Source organism: Gossypium hirsutum, chromosome D06, assembly GCF_007990345.1.
Source record: "Gossypium hirsutum isolate 1008001.06 chromosome D06, Gossypium_hirsutum_v2.1, whole genome shotgun sequence".
NCBI classification, from domain to species: Eukaryota; Viridiplantae; Streptophyta; class Magnoliopsida; order Malvales; family Malvaceae; genus Gossypium; species Gossypium hirsutum.
This window is the reverse complement of record NC_053442.1, coordinates 46,061,669-46,084,490: the sequence shown is the minus strand read 5'-3', so window position 1 is coordinate 46,084,490 and position 22,822 is coordinate 46,061,669. Positions and strand designations below refer to the sequence as shown.

General features: G+C 34.1%; 2 protein-coding genes across 5 annotated transcripts; both read right to left on the bottom strand.

The window, feature by feature from the left end:
• Nucleotides 1–424: 424 nt before the first annotated feature.
• LOC107901802 (uncharacterized) lies at nucleotides 425–2,051 on the bottom strand. The gene is made up of 3 exons (XM_041095836.1): nucleotides 1,867–2,051; nucleotides 1,578–1,735; nucleotides 425–935 (listed from the first exon to the last, which is right to left on the bottom strand). Exons 1-3 carry the CDS (start codon nucleotides 1,945–1,947, stop codon nucleotides 851–853), a joined length of 324 nt encoding a protein of 107 aa, XP_040951770.1. The 5' UTR covers nucleotides 1,948–2,051; the 3' UTR covers nucleotides 425–850.
• LOC107901801 (protein SMG7L) lies at nucleotides 425–8,721 on the bottom strand. 4 transcript variants are annotated; one of them, XM_016827949.2, is made up of 9 exons: nucleotides 8,341–8,721; nucleotides 6,922–7,028; nucleotides 6,220–6,810; nucleotides 5,958–6,080; nucleotides 5,649–5,857; nucleotides 1,867–5,244; nucleotides 1,578–1,692; nucleotides 865–935; nucleotides 425–780 (listed from the first exon to the last, which is right to left on the bottom strand). In XM_016827949.2, exons 2-6 carry the CDS (start codon nucleotides 6,982–6,984, stop codon nucleotides 3,207–3,209), a joined length of 3,024 nt encoding a protein of 1,007 aa, XP_016683438.1. In that variant the 5' UTR covers nucleotides 6,985–7,028; nucleotides 8,341–8,721; the 3' UTR covers nucleotides 425–780; nucleotides 865–935; nucleotides 1,578–1,692; nucleotides 1,867–3,206. The 4 variants fall into 4 exon arrangements, with proteins under 4 accessions (XP_016683438.1, XP_016683441.1, XP_016683439.1 ...); XM_016827952.2 differs by having other exon boundaries at nucleotides 8,257–8,650; XM_016827950.2 differs by having other exon boundaries at nucleotides 6,922–7,690; nucleotides 8,341–8,650.
• Nucleotides 8,722–22,822: the final 14,101 nt, after the last annotated feature.

Here is a 22,822-nt window from a genome sequence, read left to right as displayed (position 1 = left end):
ACATGATGTACTTCAACTAAGCACATCAACAAGACATCTATTAATCTCTGATTTACCCTTCAAACCCAATATTTTATGTTTGTTTATTTTAAGACATTAGGGTAATTATTTTGTCAAATAATTATCTTTGATAAAAATTACTAAAAGATTTGCAGTGAAGAAATCATCGTCTCTTTATTTATTATTATTATTATTATTGAGACATCCTACAACTAGTTGGCAAAGATTATTAATTGAAACCCTTGAACAGGGTCAACCAGATTCTTTGTGTTCCTTTCAAAACATAAGTCTTTTTATTTTGCCAAGGAAAATAACAAAAAAGCATGGACTTTATTCGTTTGGGGGAAAAGGAGGAGAAAAAGCCCTAACATGACCCACACAAAGAAGCATAAGACATCCAATGGCTATGAATATGTCATTGATATGCTAGGAATCCTACCTCAGTAATGGCATCCATATTAGAATATATTTAATCCTTACAAGAAAACTAAGATTGGAGTTCTATATAAATCTCAATTTTTGCAAATGAATCATCAGTACAAGAAATATGAAGTTTTTGCTTCAACTCCCATGCTGCTCATGCTTCTGCTTCATCAAGGCCAAGAAGAGCAAACATAAGGAGAAGGAAGCAAAGAGCGACTAGTGATCGGCGTCCCCGATGTGATTCCCGGGAAAGAAAAATGAAGCAACATGATTTGCTAACACTTCTCTTTAACATGTTTTTCTTAGAAATGCCATCTCATTCTCAAATCCTCCACCTTTCCTTGTGTTTGATGACATCTTCACCCGTAATGCAATTCAAAAGTTAAGAAAAAGAAAACTCAGTTCATTCTGTTAAATTGATTCTTGTTCATTCTCTCTTACGATTATTCGGTATTAAGTCCATCTCCTGCATTTGGCGCTCAACAGAAACCAAACCGGTCTGTTCAAGAAACCTGCATAAGATATCCATCCAATCAACCAAATTCAGGGTGTATGTCAAGTAACAGTTTCCAACTAGAAAAGATTTTAGATTCAATTTTGCTATTTCAAATATCATCATCCCTATGCATATAATTACTGCTAGCATTATAAGAACCAGTCACTTTCGCATTCTTCCCTCCAATTTATTGTTCTAAAACTGGAAAAAGAACTATGCGAGCATGCAAGAATCGACATTTTCAAAACAAAATTCCGAGCTCCCTACTCACCATGTCTATCTAAACCATGTTATGTGCCATGATAACAGGCAGGTTCAATCCAAACTGATATCTAATATATCACCATTATATCAGAAGAGCATGCTAAAACCCATCATGTTTGTGACAAAACACTGAAATTTTCAAATGCTAAAATACCAAACCATTAAAGTCTGAGAGAATCATGGTAATTATGGTACAAATACCTTTTGACAATTAAAGTATCCTCTCAGATCTAACATAGAAAGTGCCAAATGATCATACAAAATCCTATGACTTTCATTTAAATCATAAATAGCAAATAAAGCAACTGCAAAAACTAATATAAAGCTAGAAGACTATAAATCCATGTTCAACACAAAAGATAATTGGGGGGGGGGTTAGCATAGATAGTAATACCAGTTAAGAAGCAAGAAGAGGGTGATGGCAATGAGAACAAGGAAAGCAACATGAAGAATCAAGGAGGAATCAGTAGAGGAGAATGCTAAACCCAACATGAGAGCAAGGCAAAGACCTAACATCAAAAACGTTAATTTTAGAGTACTCCATGTAGGACCCTGAAACCCAAAATTGTTCATTAGAAACTACATAAATAAATATGGCTGCAAATATTGTAAATATCTAAAAAGAGAAGCCGGGGGGGGGCGGGGGGCGGGGGCAGATCATAGAGAAGGAAAACAGAACCGACGTTGACACCAGGAGCTAAAGCTCCAAGTAAAACAGCTTGGGCTGACGATATATCGCCTCCTGCTGATTGTTCTTTCTCCATTGGATCTTCAGATCTTGAGTTTGAGAAGCAAAGTCGGAGACTTTACCCGATAGAAATTCCTAGCGCTTCTTCTCCGTTGGGTTCAGTGGTTTAGGGTTATAGCCGGTTTGGTAGTTAATAATAAGAATAACCCAAACTCCAACAATTCATATGGTTCTACTTTTACATCATATTTCACCTCTCAAATATTTTACTTATAAAACTTTTAATGTATTTTTATATAAAAAAATATTAAAGACTGATGGTGGTACTCGAGATTTTTCTTTTTAAAATCAACTTAATGCCTAACATTTTTAGTACTATTTTCAAAATCCTCCATGAAAACCGATGATCTCCTCTAAGCTTCATTTCTTAAAAAGAGTAAAATGCTGAAGTTCCGAGTAAAAGTCAGGTCTGTTGCCTTAAAAGAAACAATCTCATTTTCAAAGGCACTAATTTATGCCCCTTTTGTGGTGATTAAGATAATCTCAAAAATTACTCAAATTATTCTCAACTTCTTTCTAAGCAATGTTTCTCCCTCTCTTCAACAAAGATCTCACGTCCCCTTTCGGTGAATCCCTCCCCTGTTCAATGGTTGCTCTCCCTCATCATTGTCCACAACAGACAAAATTATGTTCCGGGATTCCAATGGTTTTCAGCTTATATCTGTGCACAGTTTCATCCTCCGTGCTATTCTATTTGCTTCTCAGAACTTTTAATGTTAATTACTGCAGGCTACTTAGGAGGGAGAAATATTAACACAGGATGTTTCAAAGCAGCCAATCTTTGAAGGCATCAAACTTCTCCAGGACGTCAAAATTATACTACAATCATCAAACAATTGCCACCTGAAGAGCGAAACTCGCTGTTCGGCTAGGTTGCTTCTGAATCGTTTTTAGCTTTACTTCGCCTTAAATTCTTCTCGTCTTTGTACAAAAAAAAAAAAAAACTTTACCCATTGTCGCACAGCAAATTCTCCGCCTAAGACACCATCAGCTGCCTTTCCATTGGCTTGGGTACCTTATTGATGGGGATTTCGTCCATTACGCATGGCAAAGTAAATTTATAGAAGACAACATTTCTGGTCAGTAAGACAACATTATATATCACTATAAAATCATCCTAAATCTGTGACACCCTTTCTTCACACTTGAATACCTCATTTTCAGACTTATGACTAAAACATACCTACATTCATATTTTCAACTTCTTTATGTCTATATATATATACACACACAGGATGTATGCTACGCGAATGTCCAAAGAGAGCTTCAAGGTTTTCAATTTCCCATGAAAGTAGGATTTCTCAGGGTTGGATCCTGCTGGAGTAGCCATTCTTTCTCTTTTAGATACTGCAAGAGTGGCCGTGGCTCGTCTCTAAGCTCAGTCATGGCCCCACAGCCATAATGGCTCGGTCTTTGATAACCATGAAACGGCTTTTCCCTTCTCGGTTCCTCCATGCCGTAAACACGGGGAAATCCTTGATGCAACACGGAACTCTCTGTGTAAATTGTTGGATTTGTAACAGATGGTACTCCGTATTGATTGAAAAGACCAACACGGGAACCATCATGTGTGGGAATGGGGTTCCCGGGAGCATAATAGTTGATAGGCTGCACATGGCTGTTGGCATGATCAAGATTGCGACTTTCTCTGTATCTCCGAAGCCATTCTGAAGAAGTCATCCCGCTGAATGGAGGGTATTTATCAATGAAACCAGGAATACCAGAACCATAAATACGTTCGCCATCAGGAGACCAATTGGGGTAACCACTTATCCTTGATGCATTGTAGAAATTCTCGGGTTTATTAATGAACTCTGAGCCATTCACCCCGGAAAAGCTAGACTGATTACCATTAAACCAAGCAGCATCATCAGGCAATAAAGGGGCAGAAGGAATTGGAGCCGAATATGGTGGAGGTGAGTACAAGTAATTGGTTAAAGCATCAAATCTTGATGAATTGACAGAATCCTCGGTTTGATGGATCGAGAGATCGCTCAGGGATGAAGTGGCTACTTCAGCAATAGGGCTCAAGCTTGGTCTACTAACATCACTTCTTGTCTTTTCGGTACTGCTTAAACTTCCTTGGTTTAGAACCCAAGAACTAAGTGACGGTGGCCCAGCAGAGATGGGGGCTTCTGAAAACAAGAATGCCGTGGTATCTTTTACAAAAGGCTCATGTTGCTTGACAGGCTTACTGCGCCTGAAATTCGAGATGTCAGATTGAAAATCTGAAGCATCAGAATTGGCCTGGTTTTGCGCTATTAGTAGGGACGTAGCACGGCGCAAACATTCATCGGAAGGAACAGTTTCCTCCATTTCGTTTGGAGACGCAGGGTCTTTTTCGCTATGAATTTTCCCATAGGGTGGTGCTGAATTATGTCTTGTAAGAGGCTTCAAGAGAATAACTTCTTCCTCTTCCATGGCAACAGATTTCCCATCTGCAAGATGGCTGCTTTGGTTTTCACTTGCAATCTGTGTCTTGCATTCTTTTCCAGCTTCATATGTATGCTGATTCAGCCCTTTGACATTTACATCTGAATTGGACTCCCCATTTTCTGATTCTAGTCTCTCAGGCATTTCATTTGCATCTTTCGGATAGAATTTCTTCCCCAAACTATCAAAGATAATCCATTTATAGGAACCATTTGATCTGCTTGCAATCTTCATCGCGGCATTGATTATACGCTTAATACGGCATTCAATCCCACTTTGGTAACTGTCTATCTGATTCCAACTAGTTGAGAAATCTAATGAAACATGTATTTGAGCTAACGGTGCAAAGCCCCTCAACTCATAGTCTTCCCACAGTGCAATTCTTACATCAGACACAATTTCAACGTTAACATCGAGCTGCTTCAAAAGGTCCATAAAAGCAGCAAAAAAATAAGATATAGAGCTTTTAGTTTTCTCATCCACTCCATATGCTTCAACTTCATCAAGCATACTTGCCAGCCACTCCACGAAAACAAGTATGGCAGGTAGAAGGGGACACGAGTTCAAAGAATTTGCCCTCAAACATCTATATACAACACGTCCCATGAAAATGAATGTAGCATTCAATGCGAATTGTATCAACTCGAGATGTTTCTTATTCTTTCCATCTTTTGACCCTGGCAATTCGGGGTTATTATTTAGATTATGGAAGACGAAGATGAAAACAGAAACAGCTTGAAGAACTCGGAAAGGGCCTGTTCTAGCCGAATCCATAAGCTGATAGGATTCCAGCATTGCTCTTAGCTTTATATCATCTAAAGCCATCATCACATCCAACACTCTCATGGTAGATGCAAAAGCACAAGGGAAGTCCTCCAAACTGCCTTGCATCAGCCAAGAACATGAGAACTTAGTTAAAGGCGGAATGCAAACACCAAAAAAGCTTAAATATTCTTTGTTAAAAACAGAATACAAACACCAAAGAAGCTAGTTGACAAACCATCCGTATCGAGTAAGATTGGCAGCATTCAAATTGATAGAAAGCAATCAGAAAACATCTAGCTGTGGTGGTTTCAAAGACAAACTTATTTTATTGGATCATCATAAGTATGTTTTTGCAACTCAAAAGTCAATTCTTCATATACTCCATATGCTATGCCCTATGGTAATTTACGAGCATGAAAAGCAGACATGATACGGATGAGACAAACTAGCATATGAAGCCTTGAACATATTTGCATCTTAAATGAACTAATTCTACTCATCTGTAGTTACAAAAATTACCTGGATTTTAAGAAGAAGAAACTTAGCATTCGGATAAGAAGCAGCCAAAAATTCATTCCTTCAGAGTGATCATTTTCACCCTTCAACGGAATGCCATCTGAAACTTTTTCACTTGATTGTAATTTTACCTGGGAACCACTTCTTTCAAATGGTTGTAAGAAATCAAATTGTTCCTCACTCGAAAGAGATGGCAAATCACATGACCTGTTCTGCAAAATCACAAGAAGCATTTGGAAATCAGAAACTGGTATGAATATCCAAAGGGTACAAAATTATTTGCATGGCATCAGCAAACAGTATAAATCTTACTCTTTCAAATAGTAGAACAAGATTGTTCCAGGCATCCGGGAATGGTTCTTTTACAGCTAAACTTCTTATACAGTGGTATAGAGCAAGAAACTCATCACCCACATACGTAGCCAGTACTGCCAACTAAAAGTGAACATTTATGGTTATTACATAGAAATCGGGAATTCAGAATGTTACAAATGCAACTTTGTTCTATATAATTGGCTCATACCATATTCATTGTTATATATCAATAGAGAAAATAAGAAAACACTTAAAATACCTGATTCTGGGGGTTTCCGCTATCTGGCCATACCATTGCAGCTTCCAAGTAGTAGGCGGCTGCAACTGACCAATTATGCTTGAGGACACTAGATTGTTCAACTTGTTCCATATATCTAGCAAGATCCCCGAGACATACTAAAAACCGGTGACATAAGAAGTGACATTTCCGCAATTTCACAGGTTCAATAGAAGCATTGATGCCACCCCTTTTAGAGGATGAAGATTCTTCAGGAAGTCCATAATGACTTCTGAGTTTCTCAATCAGTTTTTTGTAAAATTCGGTAGCTTTTAGAAGAAATGACTTAAACCCATCTATATATCTGTTATCAGAACCAATTGAGCCCATTGCAGACATTGTACTTTCTGAATTAGCTGAGCTTCTTTTTGTTCTTTTACGGAACTCATCAATGTGCTTATAGTGTAGCTTCCACAGCGAATATTCAACATCTTGGAGTTCCGTCAGTTCATGATCGTCCAAGAAGAAACTCTCGTAATTTAAACAGACTTTGTGGTATAAATCCCGAACATCAGAGTGCAATAAACCTTTGGTGTGGATTAACACCCACAAATGCTTCTCTGTGTTAGCAATCTGATGAAACCAACATGATTTCGAGAGTCAAAAACTAATAGAAACAAGGGAGAGTTTAGTATACAAATAGAGTATAACATGAAATTGTAGCTACAACGTCCAAAAATGTACCTCTAGAAGGAAATTTGCTTTGGCCTTCTGATCTTTCAGAGGAACAGCTGAAGTAGTACTCATGATTATAGTGCGGACTGTTCTTTGATATAGTTATATCTCATCAACTGGACACACAAATATTTATAGAATACTTCGTCCAATCAATCAATTATGTTCATTAGAAACGTAAACAATGGAAGAGAAAGGAAAAGAAGCAACAGCATGACCGAGTAAATGCTGAAATAGGTTAATAAATCAGCAAAACGGACTGACTCAAAACTATTTTGTAATAATAAGAAGAATGTGGACGTCCAGTAGTCTATCTTGCTTGAATGGAACTCAAAACAATATGGACTTTAGATTTCAGTCCAATCCATGAATCACTGAATTTCTAAATTGCTGTTTATGAAATATGAAGCAGAACTTTTTATTTCTCAAGTTCATCCACCAGCCATATCTGAAATCCATAGATACAACAAAACCTTACCGATTTCAGTACATATTCTATATCAATCCCCCTACTTACAACAGATCAAATTCATATCAGGAATCATAAATCCCTATTCCCAAATAAGCCATTTGGATAATGCTTCCAACACAGAGAATTTGCCTAGTTATACAATACCGGACTCCTTGGACTGAGAAACCTTCTAGGATTTGAAGTTACAGGACTTAGTGAGCATATCGTTCTTTCCTAATAAGCTAGCAAGTTCACTGCTTCTTTTTCCTCTTATATGTTTCAAGTTTCAAGCATTCAAATGCTTCAGACATGGATGAAGCAGAAGTTCTGAATTCAGATTCAAATAGTAGTTTGAGTGAAGCTGACACCATAAGAGGAAATTTGAAGAAATACAATATAATGGAATGATATTTGCTGCATCAAAAGCATACCAAATCCAAAAGTACTAATAATACTCGTAAAATTCAAGTCACTTTCATCAGTGGGGGAAAAAGAGAAAAAGGATAAGGCAACAATTAAGATTTCCAAGCAGATAATGCATCCAGAAAATGACCATCATCGTCACCATGAAAAGGAGTAACATAAGTTCTAGGGAGAGAATTGCTCAATAAAAGCCCCAAAGTTTTCAACTTTTTTATACAATTATTCCATCAAGTATACAGGGGGAAAGAAAAAAAAAATCGGCAATAAATGAAATTTGAGAATTCTCATTTGCAGTTTACCATAAAAATAAACATGAAGTATTAGCAGAGAACAAGAAGAAGAGAAAAAAGGAACAAGACCAGCAACAGTGAAAGAAATTAGAAACCAAATCAAAATAAGGAAACAAGAGATAATCAAAGCAAAAGAGCTGAGATATTTTTCAAAGGACTAGAAACCTAAGAACATCATACCTGAAAATGAGAAACCAGTACCAGGAAAAAAAAGTAAAATATATAAAGATTCAATTAAAAACCCCATTAGGAACAGGAACTTACTGCCAAATTTTGGAGATGAAAGTATGACCAAACAAAGGCCAAATAAAAGTACCCAAATGGAAGTGAAAGAGAAAGACAGTGAGAGAAAGAGAGAGAAGCGCGGAGATTGGCAAGTGAAAGAAGAGGTTAGCCACCTGTTCTGCTTGGTTGTGAAACAGACAAAGTAAAAGGTGGCTGATGATGAGACTCATGGAAACAATCTATACCCCCTATATTAAATGTTTTTCTTCCCTTCTTTTTCAAAAAAAAAGAAAGAAAGAAAAATGGTTGCTTTTTTCATATTCCATTGGTTACTGGTGTTTACTAGTTACTACATACTAGTCATCATAGAATAAAAACTCTTTAAAGATAGGAATAAATAAAAGTGAATTCATAGTATCATCACCATCATCGTCCGTCCTTATTGACTAAATGAAGAGAGTATCCCTTGCAATCCAAGCCAACCCCATCTTTCTTCTCGTCTTAGAATTCTCATTACTCATTTTATAATCACAAATTGCACCATCATAATTTCAGTAGCATCATAATCATCATCATTATTAAAAGGGGTTTATCCAATTACTTAATTGGATTAGCACTTGCACAGGCGGATGGAGGCAAGTTTGAAAATTTATATTTATGCTCGAAAAACTGTTTCTCCACCTTAGAAATAATGAAAATACTTAATTTTTGCAATCAAAAGTGTCATAATAAATTATTTTTCTAAAATATGAAATTTCGATTTGATTCGAAAAACTCGATAAAAAATTAAATTTTAAATTAAATAGTTCTAGTTATTTAGGTCAACTCGAATAAAAAATTAAAATTTTCGGTTTAACTCGTATATGAATTACACAATTCGAGTTCTCCGAAAATCTGAATAAAAAACGAAAAACTACGTCGTTTTGATAAATATTTACCTTTTCTAAGATTAAAAGTCAAAACCATTAAGTTAAAAAAGATAAAACAATGTCATTTTGATAAATGTTTACCCATTAAATTAAAAGGCAAAAGTATTATATTGTTTGCATAGTAGAGGTGTGCACGGGCCAGGCCGGGCCGGACTCAACTAAAAATTTAAGTAGCCCCTTTGCTAGGCCCGAGCTCGGCCCACCCCTAAAAATGAGCCTAAAATTTTGTCCAAACCCGACCCGGATAAAAATGTTAAAACCCGGGCCTGACTCGGCCTGCCCATATTAATTTTTATATTATTTTTTATATAATTTTAAAATATATATAATACATCAAAAATTCTAAAAACATTAGAATAAATATTTCCCAACAAATTGAAAATAAATTTTAAAAAATATGTATACTTAAATAACACTAAGATAGATGTAACTTAATAAGCAAATACCTCTAAAATAATAACAAAATTAATAATAAAATAAGTTTTATACAATATCCAAATAATAACAACAATATAGTAACAACATAATAGTAAAATGGTAGCAAAATAGGGAGAAAACAATAAGAAAATAATATTTTTAAAAGAAACATATTTTTTTTGTCCTTTAGTAAATTCGGACCATGCCGAGCCGGGCCTGGGGCAAAAATGCCTTACTTGAGGCCCGACTCGTTTTTTAAACGAGCCCTTTTTTTTGTCCAAGCCTACTTTTCGAGCCTATATTTTTGCTCAAACCCTCCCACATTTTGAGCGGGCCTTCGATCCAGGCCGGTGTGGCCCGACCCATGAACAGGTCTATTGCATAGTTAAATAATCTTTTACTTTGTCGACTAGTTAAATAATTGATCCATGTAAACGCAACATGGAGTATAAATAATATTATTCGTTAACTCGACTCAAGTAAAATTTTTTTTACTCGATTCGATTCGAAAAAAAATTAAATTGAGTTCGGTTGCTAAAATAGGATTCATCAACTCGACTAACTCAAAATTTTTTTACTCGATTTGACTCGATCGAATATTCACCCCTAACCTAATCTAAGATAACTTTTTATTGCTTTTGGATTTTGTGAAATTTATCAACATACCTTTATTTGGTATATAAAAAAATTAATTTATATTTTATATATTATTCTATTAAATTATTTAAATATTTTATGTATCGTTATATTAAATTATTTAAATATGTTATAAAATAAATAGATAGAGAGTTAAGAATAAAGAGAATGTGAGAGCAAATAGAGAGCAAATTTTATTGATAAATTGAAATCATATACAATACTTCTCCAAAGTCTATATATATAGACATAAGGAGTATAAATGAAATAGAACTCTATTTATAATTACTATTAGAATTTAAAGTATATCAAAACTTATCTAGATCTTGAAGGACATCCACTTAATAAAATATTCATAACACTCCTCTTTAGATGTCCATTTGTAAATAATGTGTCTCGTTAAAACCTTACTAAGATAAAAATCCTATGAGAAAAGAAAAAATTGCTAGTGAAGGAAAAAGAGTACACATATCTATAATATGCATAATATGATGCCTCATTAAAAACCTTACCAGGAAAACCCAATGGGGCAAAACTTTGGTTAAATGAAAAAGAGTGCGACTCGTATTTACTCCCTCATGAAAACATCACATACTTTATCATATTCTACGTATTCAATCTTGAATACTAGTTTTTCAAATGACTATTTGAATGTATAAACTAAGCATTTATATCGGGAAATATATTTTGATCTCTTCAAGAGTTTAAACAATAACCATAACAAACTTTAATCATGATTCTTCTATAAAAACACAAATAAGTATTTTGGATCATTTTATAATCCTCCTTCAACTACTATTCACCACATATGTTCAAATTATTTCAATTCATATAAATGAACAATTTCCCAAGAATTTTAATATGTTTCTAGCATTCTAAATCCTTCAAAGATTTTAAAATAAACTTTACTATATAGTGATTCATAAAAGGTTGTAACAACAACCATTAGACGCAAGTTAAATCTTTTATAAATGGTCAATTTAATAATATATTTAAAGGTTATTGTATCCACCACAAAAGAATATTATATATTTTCATAATCAATGCCAAGGCTAAGTGAAAAACTTCATATTTTTATTCCGCTCTTGCAAAACCACTTCATTTGTACCATCGCTGGCTTTATACCTTTAGATATTTAGACTATTGGTCCAAAAAATCAACGAATTTAATTGTACTTGAGTTGCGTCTTTCTATTTTGAACAATCTAGTTCATATCTATATTTCTCAATAGATTTATTTAAGATTCTCCTTTTATTTCATTATTTCAACAATAATATTGCATGCAAAACCATTGTCGACTAGTTTTATTATCAGTTCGACATTTTCTTGAATTGACATAACTTATCGAGATCTCTTATTTTCGCTATTTTAATCTTCAATTCCAGGTACTTGAATCTCTTCTGGAGTTTTACTTATTAGTTATGTCTTGGGTCTCTATTGGAGCACCTGCCTTTACTATATGATCATCTAGATTTATTATTTTCTTTTATGAGAATTTTCATATTTGGAACTTGTAATGAATTATCCTTGTTGAACTTCTGGTTCAAATTACTCCCCCCTAACTCATTACAAGATAATATTTCTCTCCCCTTAATGTCGGGAAAACTATCGATATAACACCCCAAACCCGGCCTGGTCGTTATGGCCGAATCTGGCGATGTCACATGGTAGTGTGTTTGAAAACCATAGGTTGTGTTGGAAAGCCGTAACTTTGCTTAAAAAAATTTCCACTTAGAAACTTTTAAGAATTTCTTATTAATTCTAAAGTCGTGTTAACTAATCAGTCGAAAATTTTCAAAACGTTTAATCTATGCGGAAGCTTTTAAGACAGTTTGCGTATTTGTGTATATTTTGTTAAAACGTTTGATTCATTTTGAAAACTCGATTATTCTTATCACTAACAGTTATAAACCAAAACGATATAAATCCCAAGTTAACAATAAAAATCCAAAGAGGCCATTATTATAGTAAATACCCCCAAAATAAAATCAAAATTATAATTAAGTGCTAAGTCAAATTAAATAAGTCGTGTGGCTACCGCTGAGTCCTCCGTCGCACCGATCCGCCTATGTCTGGGGATTACATGTATAGTCAAATCAGAAGGGTGAGTTTACGAAAACTCAGTGTGTAATCCCATATAAAGCAAATAGACAGTAAGCAATCACAGTCTGGGCCTAAGCCCTTTTCAGTGTCAGAGACAATATCAGTTTGGGCTTTAGCCCATCTTAGCACACAAGCAATCATGTGTTTGGGCCTTGGCCCATTACAGTAACAATAATCAGTATAGTAACAGATTATACAGTATACAGGTCCTGCCCAGCCAGCCTCGACACTCCATATCCGTCCAACCCTACATTTCATGTGGGGATATAATCAACCCACCCATCCCTACACTCCAAAGTAGTACAAATGTGACACTAGACAGTAGTTGCAACTGAACTGCCAGTAAGTTAGGCTCGAGGCCTTTCAGTACACTTCCTCCAATCAATATCAATCCCCAAATCAATGCAATGTATCATACAATCATGTCATGGTATCATGTATAAACAGTATACAATATATAGCTTGCTTAAAGTATAAACATACATATCTATCTCATATAGGCATATAACAGTCTTTCAGTCATTTCAGTTAATTAGGGGTTTATATAAACTTACCGACCCTTCAGTAGGTTCATAGTCGACTTGGGCGATTTGTGCAACCTTAGCAGTCAAACAGTGAAAATGGGCCCACAGGCCCATGCTGCAAGCCCAGGTAGGCTCACACGCTCGTGTGGCCCACACGGCCCAAAATGGCCTTGGCCGTGTGGTTCACACGGTCTGGCCTAGTATTCCCACACGCTCGTGTGGTTAACCTGTGTGGGGCCTACGCGCCCGTGTGGCCCACATGGCCCAATTTGGCCCGACCCATGATTCGTACATGGTCAGCCTTGTTGATCACACGCCCATGTTCGATCACACGACCTACCACACAAGCAGCCACACGCCTATATGGCATCGACAATCACATTTTTCAGCTTTTTACTGATTTCTGTTTTTAGAGTTGTGTTTACACACCTGAACCGTTTTCGATGAGTTTGTATACCAGAGCACTCTAATACCTATCAATTGATCGAAAATACCAGATTAATTCCTTGAAACGCATTCAAACCGAATAGGAACAAATAACTCATTATGATACGCAACCTTCAAACTTACCCACGACTCTCGAATGATCGACTAAGGTTCCACTCGCGTCTGGTCTCTTCCTCCAAAATTAGCTACTATCCAAGAAGGTAAAGAAAATAAAAATTAGAACCCTAACAACAACCATTTGCCAAAAAAAAAACCAAGAACTCATTTACTGAAACCACACGTACAGAACCACCAAAGATAGAGGCAAGAAACACTATTGCCATGGAATGGAGAGATAATTTCAGGAGGGGGAAAAGATAAAGAACAAAGAGGAACAATTCGGCACTCACTAAAACAACACAAAATCTTGACAACACTTCAGGAAGGGGTATCCTAATAGAGAAAAGAAGAAGCTGAAATTTGGGAAGAAGATCAAATATGATTCGGCTAGGAAAAAGAGAGTAAGAAAAACGTTCAAAACTTAAGCCAGAACCAAATGAATTCGATAACAAGAAAAGGGAAAAATTAGCAGAGAGAACCCAAAAGTAAAGAAGAGAGAACGGTAAAAAAACTGAAAAAATGAGAGAGAGCAACCGAATTTTCCACAACCAATTTCGGTTCTATCCAACCTTATTTTTCTCCCCAAATCACTCCACCACAAACCCTTCAACCACCAAATTCAAACCCCACTCAAAATCTTTAGAATTTCGATCAAACTACAACACCCACACGACACAAGCAGTAAAAATTAATCTCATGTTTGCGCAAATACTCAAACTCCTGACCTCATGCTCATTTGCCTTCCACTTAACCATCAGACCAATAGATCCATTCTGACATATTTCACCAACATTTATTTATAAGCCTACTAGTTAGAGATAGAGGTTTTATTCAATTAAAACTAAAATTTTTGCCTAAGTCAAGGCTTGAACCCAAGACTTCTTAGACACTCCCCGAACACATAACCACTGAAGCAAACATATATTTGTGTCACAAACCTACAAAAAATAAATATATAAGAGATTTTTGGGGCGTTACAATCGAATCAAAATAGTAATCACAAATCATTTCATAATTGAATCTCCAATGCATTTAAAACATATAATAATACAATGAGACTCGTAATTAATATGTATTCCCAACTTTCTTTGAGGATTCACTTATCTTTGTGCGTTGCGGTGGAGCAATTGGAAGATATACACACATACAAAAATTCAAAGATGAGAAATATTTAGCTCTTGACTAAAAACCAATTGTAATGAGGTGTATTTATAACTTATTCGCTTGATATGTACAACATGTAAATCAACATAATCTCATGTTGAAATAGAAAGTTTAGTTCTCATAAGTAATGGTATAGATATTAATTAAATACGTTCAATCAATAATTTCTCTAAACCATTAGGCGTATAAATAACAAGCTTTTACAAAAGTTTTTCAACAATTAATAAAAGACTGATAGATAAACTCATCAACATTAGCAAGATGAATTGTCTTAATTGCATAATCTGAATTTAATTATTTAAACAAGCAATCTTGTAAACGACAGGTAGCAAATTGATAACACATATGTGATTATTTTGTAGATGCATCTACCAAAATCATATAATATCAAAACCATCCACATGGTTGATGAATGAGCCCATATTCGTTTCAGAAATGCAAGACATTAAATCTCAACTTTAGCTAGTGAGTTTCTAATAAGTAATTTTCATTGAAAACAAGCAACAAATGAGAATTCTTTAAATTAAATAATCTTCTGGTTCTTTGATGAATGTCCATATGAATTCTCAATTAATTTTCACATCATATATGATCTAGAATGGTCTAACTAGTCACGCTAAGTAGTAAATGCATTTGAATCAGTAAAATTCTAGTTTACTTTAACATGCATTTCAAATGTACTAATAATGTCAATATAAATTGTGACAAATTGATAATTTTACTATCACTCCTTTTACTTTGTATCCACATATAAGTACTATTGTAACATTTACTAATGGAAATGTCTAAATCAATGTGAAGTTTATAATGCCACTAAGTCAACAAAATAAATATAATTTCCAAATAATTATATGCAATATTCGCTTCAGAGTATATGCCAAAATCTTCAAATGCAAAGCATTTGGTCTAGTGGTATGATTCTCGTTTAGGGTGCGAGAGGTCCTAAGTTTGATTCAAAATATAAAAACACAATCCTCTTTTGATTCGTATGAAAAATATTTTTTTCCTCATTCACAATGTCAATATGAGATCCATTATGAATATATTTTAAAACCAATAGATTAACCATCACAAGATATTAATATATTAGCTCTTCTGGAGCTTTCAACTAATTTTGTACTACCAAATATTAAAATAATGTTGATTTTTATTTTCTTTTATGCTTGCGTTCACTTCGGGGAATGCAATAGATTTACTAAGACGAACTTATCAATGTCCTAATAGATTCTTTATTTCATAATCACCATCGCAAACATGTATAGATTTCAAATAAAAATATATTTATTCATGTTGTCATGATTAGTCTCCAATTATAATAAACATGATATAGTAAATAAATTATAGTGAAATATACTTGAGATTCTCTAACATCATCGTTATCACCCTAGCTATTATCACGAGCACACATAAGGATTATATAAAATTTTTTGCATAATGATTACCCATTGTGTGCAGGCCCCAATTAAAGACTGAAATAGTAGTAACTCTAGAAGGCAATAGACAACAGCTTGAGCAATAAATTTGGAGTTATCGACTATTGCATTGGTTGCTGCTTGAAAGAGGTAAGGCTTGGTGAAAGGGAAAAAAATTGTGACTTATGGAGAAAAAAAATTAAAAGAGAATCGTGTTGATAACGTGTTACAAAATAAATAGATAGAGAGTAAAGAACAAAGAGAATGAGAGAGCAAAGAGAGCATATTTTATTGATAAATCAGAATCATATACAATGCTTCTCCAAAGTCTATAATATAGACATAAGAAGTATAAATGAAATAGAACACTACTTCTAATTACTATTAGAGTTTAAAGCACATCAAAACTTATTTATATCTTGATGGACATCCACTTAATAAAATATTCATAACAAAATATCATTTATGATTAAATTAAATTATTTAAATCTTATTTATTATTATATTTAAAATTTTAAAATAATTTATATATCATCAAATTTACAAATAATTTATATTAATTACTTAAAAGGTATTGAAAATTTATATATAATATATTATTATATTAAATTATTTAAATACTGTACAACTTAACTAATTTTTTACTTTCTAGCATCATGTTTAAAAAATACATTTTACCTTTCAACCGCATTTTTTAGCAACAATAGAAAGCACGAAAAACTAACAAACATATTTTTTCACAGCACTTTTCTACCACACTTTTTAAAAGTACTTTTCAACTACAATAGTAATAGAGAGCTAGCCCTTAGTGTCACGAGGCTAGAACTTTCGTCTCACAATCTGTGTGGCCTTAGGCGATTTCTTGGTTTCAAATCCGCTTGAGTTAGTCTAGTTCTCACAAAATTGAAAATTCTCGATTGAAATTCTTTAAGACACCAAAAATGAAGCAGAAGCAACTCAAAAACAAAACAACAACGAAGAACAGAAAAGTCATAAGAAAGAAAAAACACGCCAAGTGTTTGAGTAAATTCTCTCAATGGTATTCAATTACTACGAATGATTATAATTAAGTGATTATAAATAGGGGAAATCCCTCTTAGTTAAGCATCCTCAAATCCAATGGTATAGTTTTTTTTACATCGACGATCGAGATAAAAATCTATATACAATTAAGATTATTAAAGGATTGACACAATTCTTTAAGATTACAAAATTAAATCTTATCATATTACAAATCTTCTAAAATTACTTTCCATTTTTAGCAAGGTAGCCCTAATTTTTCTAAGTGCTTTATTAGGCCACCGATGCTTCAAGTAGATAGGCTTTTTAGCACCTTGCTACCCGACTTGATCACCGAATTTGAACTATAAGATGTCACATTCGTTGCTGGAGCAACTGTAATGAAATTACATTCTATTTATACCAATAAATGAGTAAATTTCAAACCATACATACATACAATATGATGTACATTCGTTTCTGGGGCTTATATGAGCTTACGAAAGCTCTATTACTAAACCAAGGTCGAATTAGGACCAATTTGTAATATTTTCAAAGTTTGGAGTTTACTTCGCGACTTCAAGGGTTCCTCGTCGTGACACCACATTTTGATTTGGTCTCGTTGCAACGACCATTGCTCGATGTTGTGGAGCGGCATATGGACTAGATCTAGTCGTGACAACAAATGTTCGACGTTGTGACGTAGCATATTGGTTTTGAATGGTCATGTTTTGGCACCTATTTCATTCATTCATATGCACAAGTTATCCCATCCATTTAATCAATTAAGCAACATACCATAATTCACTACTTCATCTTTAGCAATTATCACAATTTGTGCTTAAATATCACTACCATTTTACCATTTAATTCAAGCATACAAGTAGTTAACATATTACGAACCATTTAACCATTTTTAGCCTACTTCATTTACATAAGTTAAACTTAGCATCATCTCATGCAAATGAAATGTACCAAAATAATATATACAAGTATTTCATTATGTCGTTACTCAAAACTTCCAATTCTAACTTCCAAAAGTTTACAAGATAACATATTATACGAAAATTGACTCAACCTAGGTACATGCCATATAATGAACAAAAAGAGACTTTGCAAACATTGATGAGTTGAAGATCTTCGGCTGGGTGCTGGAATCACTGATCAGGACCTTGATATGTACCTAAACCTGTTCATCGGAAACAAACCATATGCTAAGCGATAAAGCTAAGTGTTATTTTAATGATTCAAGTCAATATAACATAAGTTACAATCATTTTCATATAATCAATTTGAATTCTAATGTCAACCAATTATGCACATCTCATGCCAAACCTCATCCAATGCATCAAAATATACATATGTCACAAATATACCAGATGCATTATATGGATCATCTATACATTACTACAATTAGCCAATTTAAATACGCATATTATACTAACATCTCAATTCCATTGATATTTGCATATCTATTCTATTTACAACATTTAACCATATCACATTTCATTTCCAAATAAATCATTTCATTCATTATCTTTCCATATCAGCCCTCAAGCTTGTTTAACCAGTTTGCATCATCAATACATTACTTCAATTATCATATATGTGTACATGCAGTACAATTTCATAAAATTTAAACAATTTTTAGCATCATTAAACAATTTCACAATTTATCTCCCCTATTAATATGACTTGGACTCGAACGAATATATGGATCCCAACTAACACACCAATTTGGCACCTAGTGCCTTATCGGAATGTCCGAAGTAAATAGATTGTGCCTAGCGCTCATCGGTTTAACTAAAATAAATGTTGTGCACAACACTCATCAGAACATCTGGAGGAAAATGTGCCAAACGTTCATCGACATATAATCGAAGTAATACCATACTCAATCTATCCTATGACATGCCAATTTTATTCGATTCTATCTAAACAGTTAATAGGGTAACCCATTATCCAATTCATCATATAGTTCAATTCACATTCTATCAATCTCAATATATCATCAATTCATCAATTCATATATCATGTTTCAACTCAATTTCATACCAAATATCATAAATCATAAGTTATGCTATTTTTCATTCTATTCAATTTTGTCCTTTATCTTGATAATCAATATAAATTATATCAATTCAATTTAAATAACCATTTTCAACTCACCTCAATATCATACTGTGCAAAATATCATGAATATGCAACAATTATGTTGAATCTGGTGCCCTAAGCGTAGTATTTTCATCTATGGACACTTGTAATTTTTTCAAATAGATTGATTAATAAAATTGTTCATGAATTACATAAATACCCTATGCATATTGTCTTCACGTGGTTTTTGCATGTAAAGTAAAATAAAAGTAAATATTTACTCATTGATTGTCTAATGTTTAACTAAAACTAAGTGGTATTACGTAGTCAGATCGTAATAAAAAAAGACAATTTATATTAGTAGGCGACCTAAAAATGTCCTTAGTCTAATCGGAAATAAGCAAATCGATTGAAAGGCTAATATGTCATCTATCAAGTCCAATTAGAGAGATTCCTTGCCTTGGGCGTTAGAGCTGATGACCTCCAGAAGACAGAAACATAGATGTGATTGACTAGACTGACAGTACCTCAGATTAGACACAAGAAGAATAGATCATGAAACAATTTATGGATTTATTCACTTGTGACATTCAAAGTGTGGCATACCTAAATCCTAAGTGGATGATAGACTATATATGTGTGACTCATAAACTTTGCTGTAAGTAAAAGCCTGAGTTTGAATAGATAAGGAATTGAAAATGAGTGCGTTGGGTATACGACTTTTGTAGTATATAGCGTCAGTCACAACAGTGGAATTCATAGCTCGAGAAATGGGTAAATGATATCCTTCATTAACATTACATGGTTGATGAAAAGTAAACGTGTTCACGAGTTGTTTGTCTTTGTGATGAATGAATTGATTACTATTTGACAATAATTGACTTTTCATGAAGAAAGATGTAATGGTTATTGACCTGTCGTCAAATGTAGTAGTAATTTCTGTCTATTTTGACACTTAAAGAGCTTGTTTTCTAGCACATTTAAAGCACTTTTGAGCAAAAGCTAAAATTTTCTACTTCTGCTTTTGGCAAAAAAAGTGCTTTTCCAAAGAAATTTTTTTGTCCCAAAAGCACTTTTGAAAAACTCAAAATCGTCTTGTTTGGCAATGCTTTTATCTCAAAAGTTTTTTTTGTCCCTAAAGTACTTCTGAAAAGCAATGCTAAACTGGCCTTTAGAATTTAATATTACATTTTAGGTATTTAGTAGATAGGATTAAAAGTTAATAAAAATAAGTGTTTTTAACACATTTTTAAGTGTTGATGACCTATTTGGCCGACACAAGCCTTAGGTAGGCTTAATTTTTGTATTTTAGTGTGTAGAGACTTAAATTTAGGCCTAATTGAGATAGGAACTTAGGACGAGTATAATGCCCTCGACTCGATCCGATCTACCAAATCCAAATCTCGGGTGTGATGTTCTTCTTACAGATGTAACTTAAAATTTTTCCTTTTTAAATCTTTCATGTAAACGTCTTTCTATATATATGTAACAAAATTTCTAATTAGTGTACATTGTATTGTTACACTTAGATGTTGCCTATGTACAATTGACTATCTATGGATACTACAGATTTTATTGTAAAAATACAATGTATGGTTATTTTTTTGGCTCAATGAGATTTCAAACTTTCCTACTTTACCTCTTAGTCTACTAGACATACTTTGGGATACTACTTAATGAACTTATGCACAAACTTTGACATGCCACTTGTTTTCCTCTATATGCATAACAGTCAAGTGCACTGGTTCTTTGGCATAGCCCTGGCATCGTCTCTCGGTGTATATTCCTTTACAGACCTAAAAACAGAAAAAACTTTTGTTAGTTCGTAAGAACTTAGTGAGCTAAACCTTAAGATACCTTTTTCATTCATTCTACATTGCATATGTGATTTTGCACATCTTTGGATATTTCTTAACCTTTCTTTCTTCTTTGGATAGTACAATACTGACGCTACCATCTTTCTTTCTTCAGAACATTTTCCTTCTCTTATGCGTACTATACTTAACATATATTTACCTTTTGTATCCTTTCTTAAATCTAATCTTTACATAATCCTTAACCTCTTCACTTACCTTATTATTAGACTTAATAACTTATTCCATACTTACTAGTTTAATCATTATCTTCAGACGAGGTAGACTGCGCCCTAATACTTATCTCAAAATTTGCTCATATCTTTCTTACTTTAGTGCATTTTCTATTCTTACTCTTAACTTATATCTTTGCTTCACCACGTATTTTGGCACACACTATCCTTTCTTATTCATCTTTAGTAACTAAACAATGTTTGTCATTCATTCGGTGTCTGCCCAAAGGCGTTGTCTTCAGATGGTCATCATGAGATCCATTCTTCAATTTCTGCCACGAAGGCATCCTTTAACAGAATTTGCAAGAAGGCATTCCTTTAACAGAGATGGCCACTAAGGCATCCTTTTAACAGAGATAGTCACAAAGGCATCATTTTAACAGAGATAGCCATAAAGGCATCCTTCTAACAGGGATAGCCACCAATAATTCATAAACAAAGATCTCTACAAAGGCATCTTTTTAACAGAGATAGCCACAAAAACATCCTGTTAATATAGATCGCCACAATGCTTCCTTTTAGAGATAGCCATAAAACTCACTTATATGAAAATTGGTGTTTTAGACGATAGGGATTTGCCTAAACTTACTATCGTAAGGTTTTCCCCTCGTCGTTGGTATTCACCCAACCCTACTTTACATATTTCATATGATGCCATGGCCTAGTCATGGTCTTACACTATATGGTCTTTAGAGTTTCATGGACTTTTCCTTTTAGAGATTCATGTTTTTAATCCTGATAGACCCCTTTAGATGACTCAAGAGATAGGCACAGACTTTTCGTGCTGGCAATACTTGATAAACTCTTTCACAACGAACTTGTTCATGTCATCAAACATACTTATATGCAGTTTACTCATTCAGGCATGTTAACCATTGACCTTAGAGATCATATCTATTTTCCCTACGAATGATTCATAAAAGTTCATCAAACATACATTTTTCACAGAATCATCACATCATGAATTTTAGCTTAATTTTACAAAAGTTCTAACATGCATAATACATTTGCAAGAGCCGGCTTAGGGACTCACCTAATAACTTAGAAGGCTGTCAATCTTCTGATCTAGCACTTCCTTGTGACAAAAGCAGCTTGAGTTCCAAATCTTTCATTCAACCAAATATTATGGCCTCCTCGTCTCGTCAAATAGAGCCACGTTGTTAGAGTTCATTCGGGTAACTTTTCACCTGTACTTTAACTTAAACATATCACTAAGCCTTATTTCTTCAAGTATACTTATAGATCTGCGTTTCCTTATTAGAGAGAGTCATGAAACGTACCTTTTTGGCAGGGAAACCACTAGCAAAAATTGAGGTTTCAAACTCATCTATTGGAAGGCATCCTTCATGTACTTAGCCCCCTTTATCCTTAAGAAGGAAGATAACCCCCGTAACTTAACCCGGGTGTCCTTTCAAGTTAAGTCAAGTTTTCATGGGGGCTTGATAAAGGTTATATCAAAACTGAGTGGCTTATCAAAATATGCCACGTCTAAGAGGCTTACTTGATACTCCTTCAGCCTTTGACTCTTCTGGTTCATTTTTAGTTAGTTCCCAATAAACTTTCCTTACAAATCTACTGGTACAAAACCACATTGGTCACTGAAGGTATTAT

Coding starts and splice junctions, on each gene's coding strand:
- LOC107901802 (XM_041095836.1), bottom strand. CDS start 1,947: ATGGAGAAAGAACAATCAGCAGGAGGCGATATATCGTCAGCCCAAGCT. Junction 1,736..1,866: donor CTTTAGCTCCTGGTGTCAAC/GTCGGTTCTGTT, acceptor TTTGGGTTTCAG/GGTCCTACATGGAGTACTCT. Junction 936..1,577: donor CTCTTCTTGCTTCTTAACTG/GTATTACTATCT, acceptor TATCTTATGCAG/GTTTCTTGAACAGACCGGTT.
- LOC107901801 (XM_016827949.2), bottom strand. CDS start 6,984: ATGAGTACTACTTCAGCTGTTCCTCTGAAAGATCAGAAGGCCAAAGCA. Junction 6,811..6,921: donor AAGCAAATTTCCTTCTAGAG/GTACATTTTTGG, acceptor TGGTTTCATCAG/ATTGCTAACACAGAGAAGCA. Junction 5,858..5,957: donor TTGTTCTACTATTTGAAAGA/GTAAGATTTATA, acceptor GTGATTTTGCAG/AACAGGTCATGTGATTTGCC.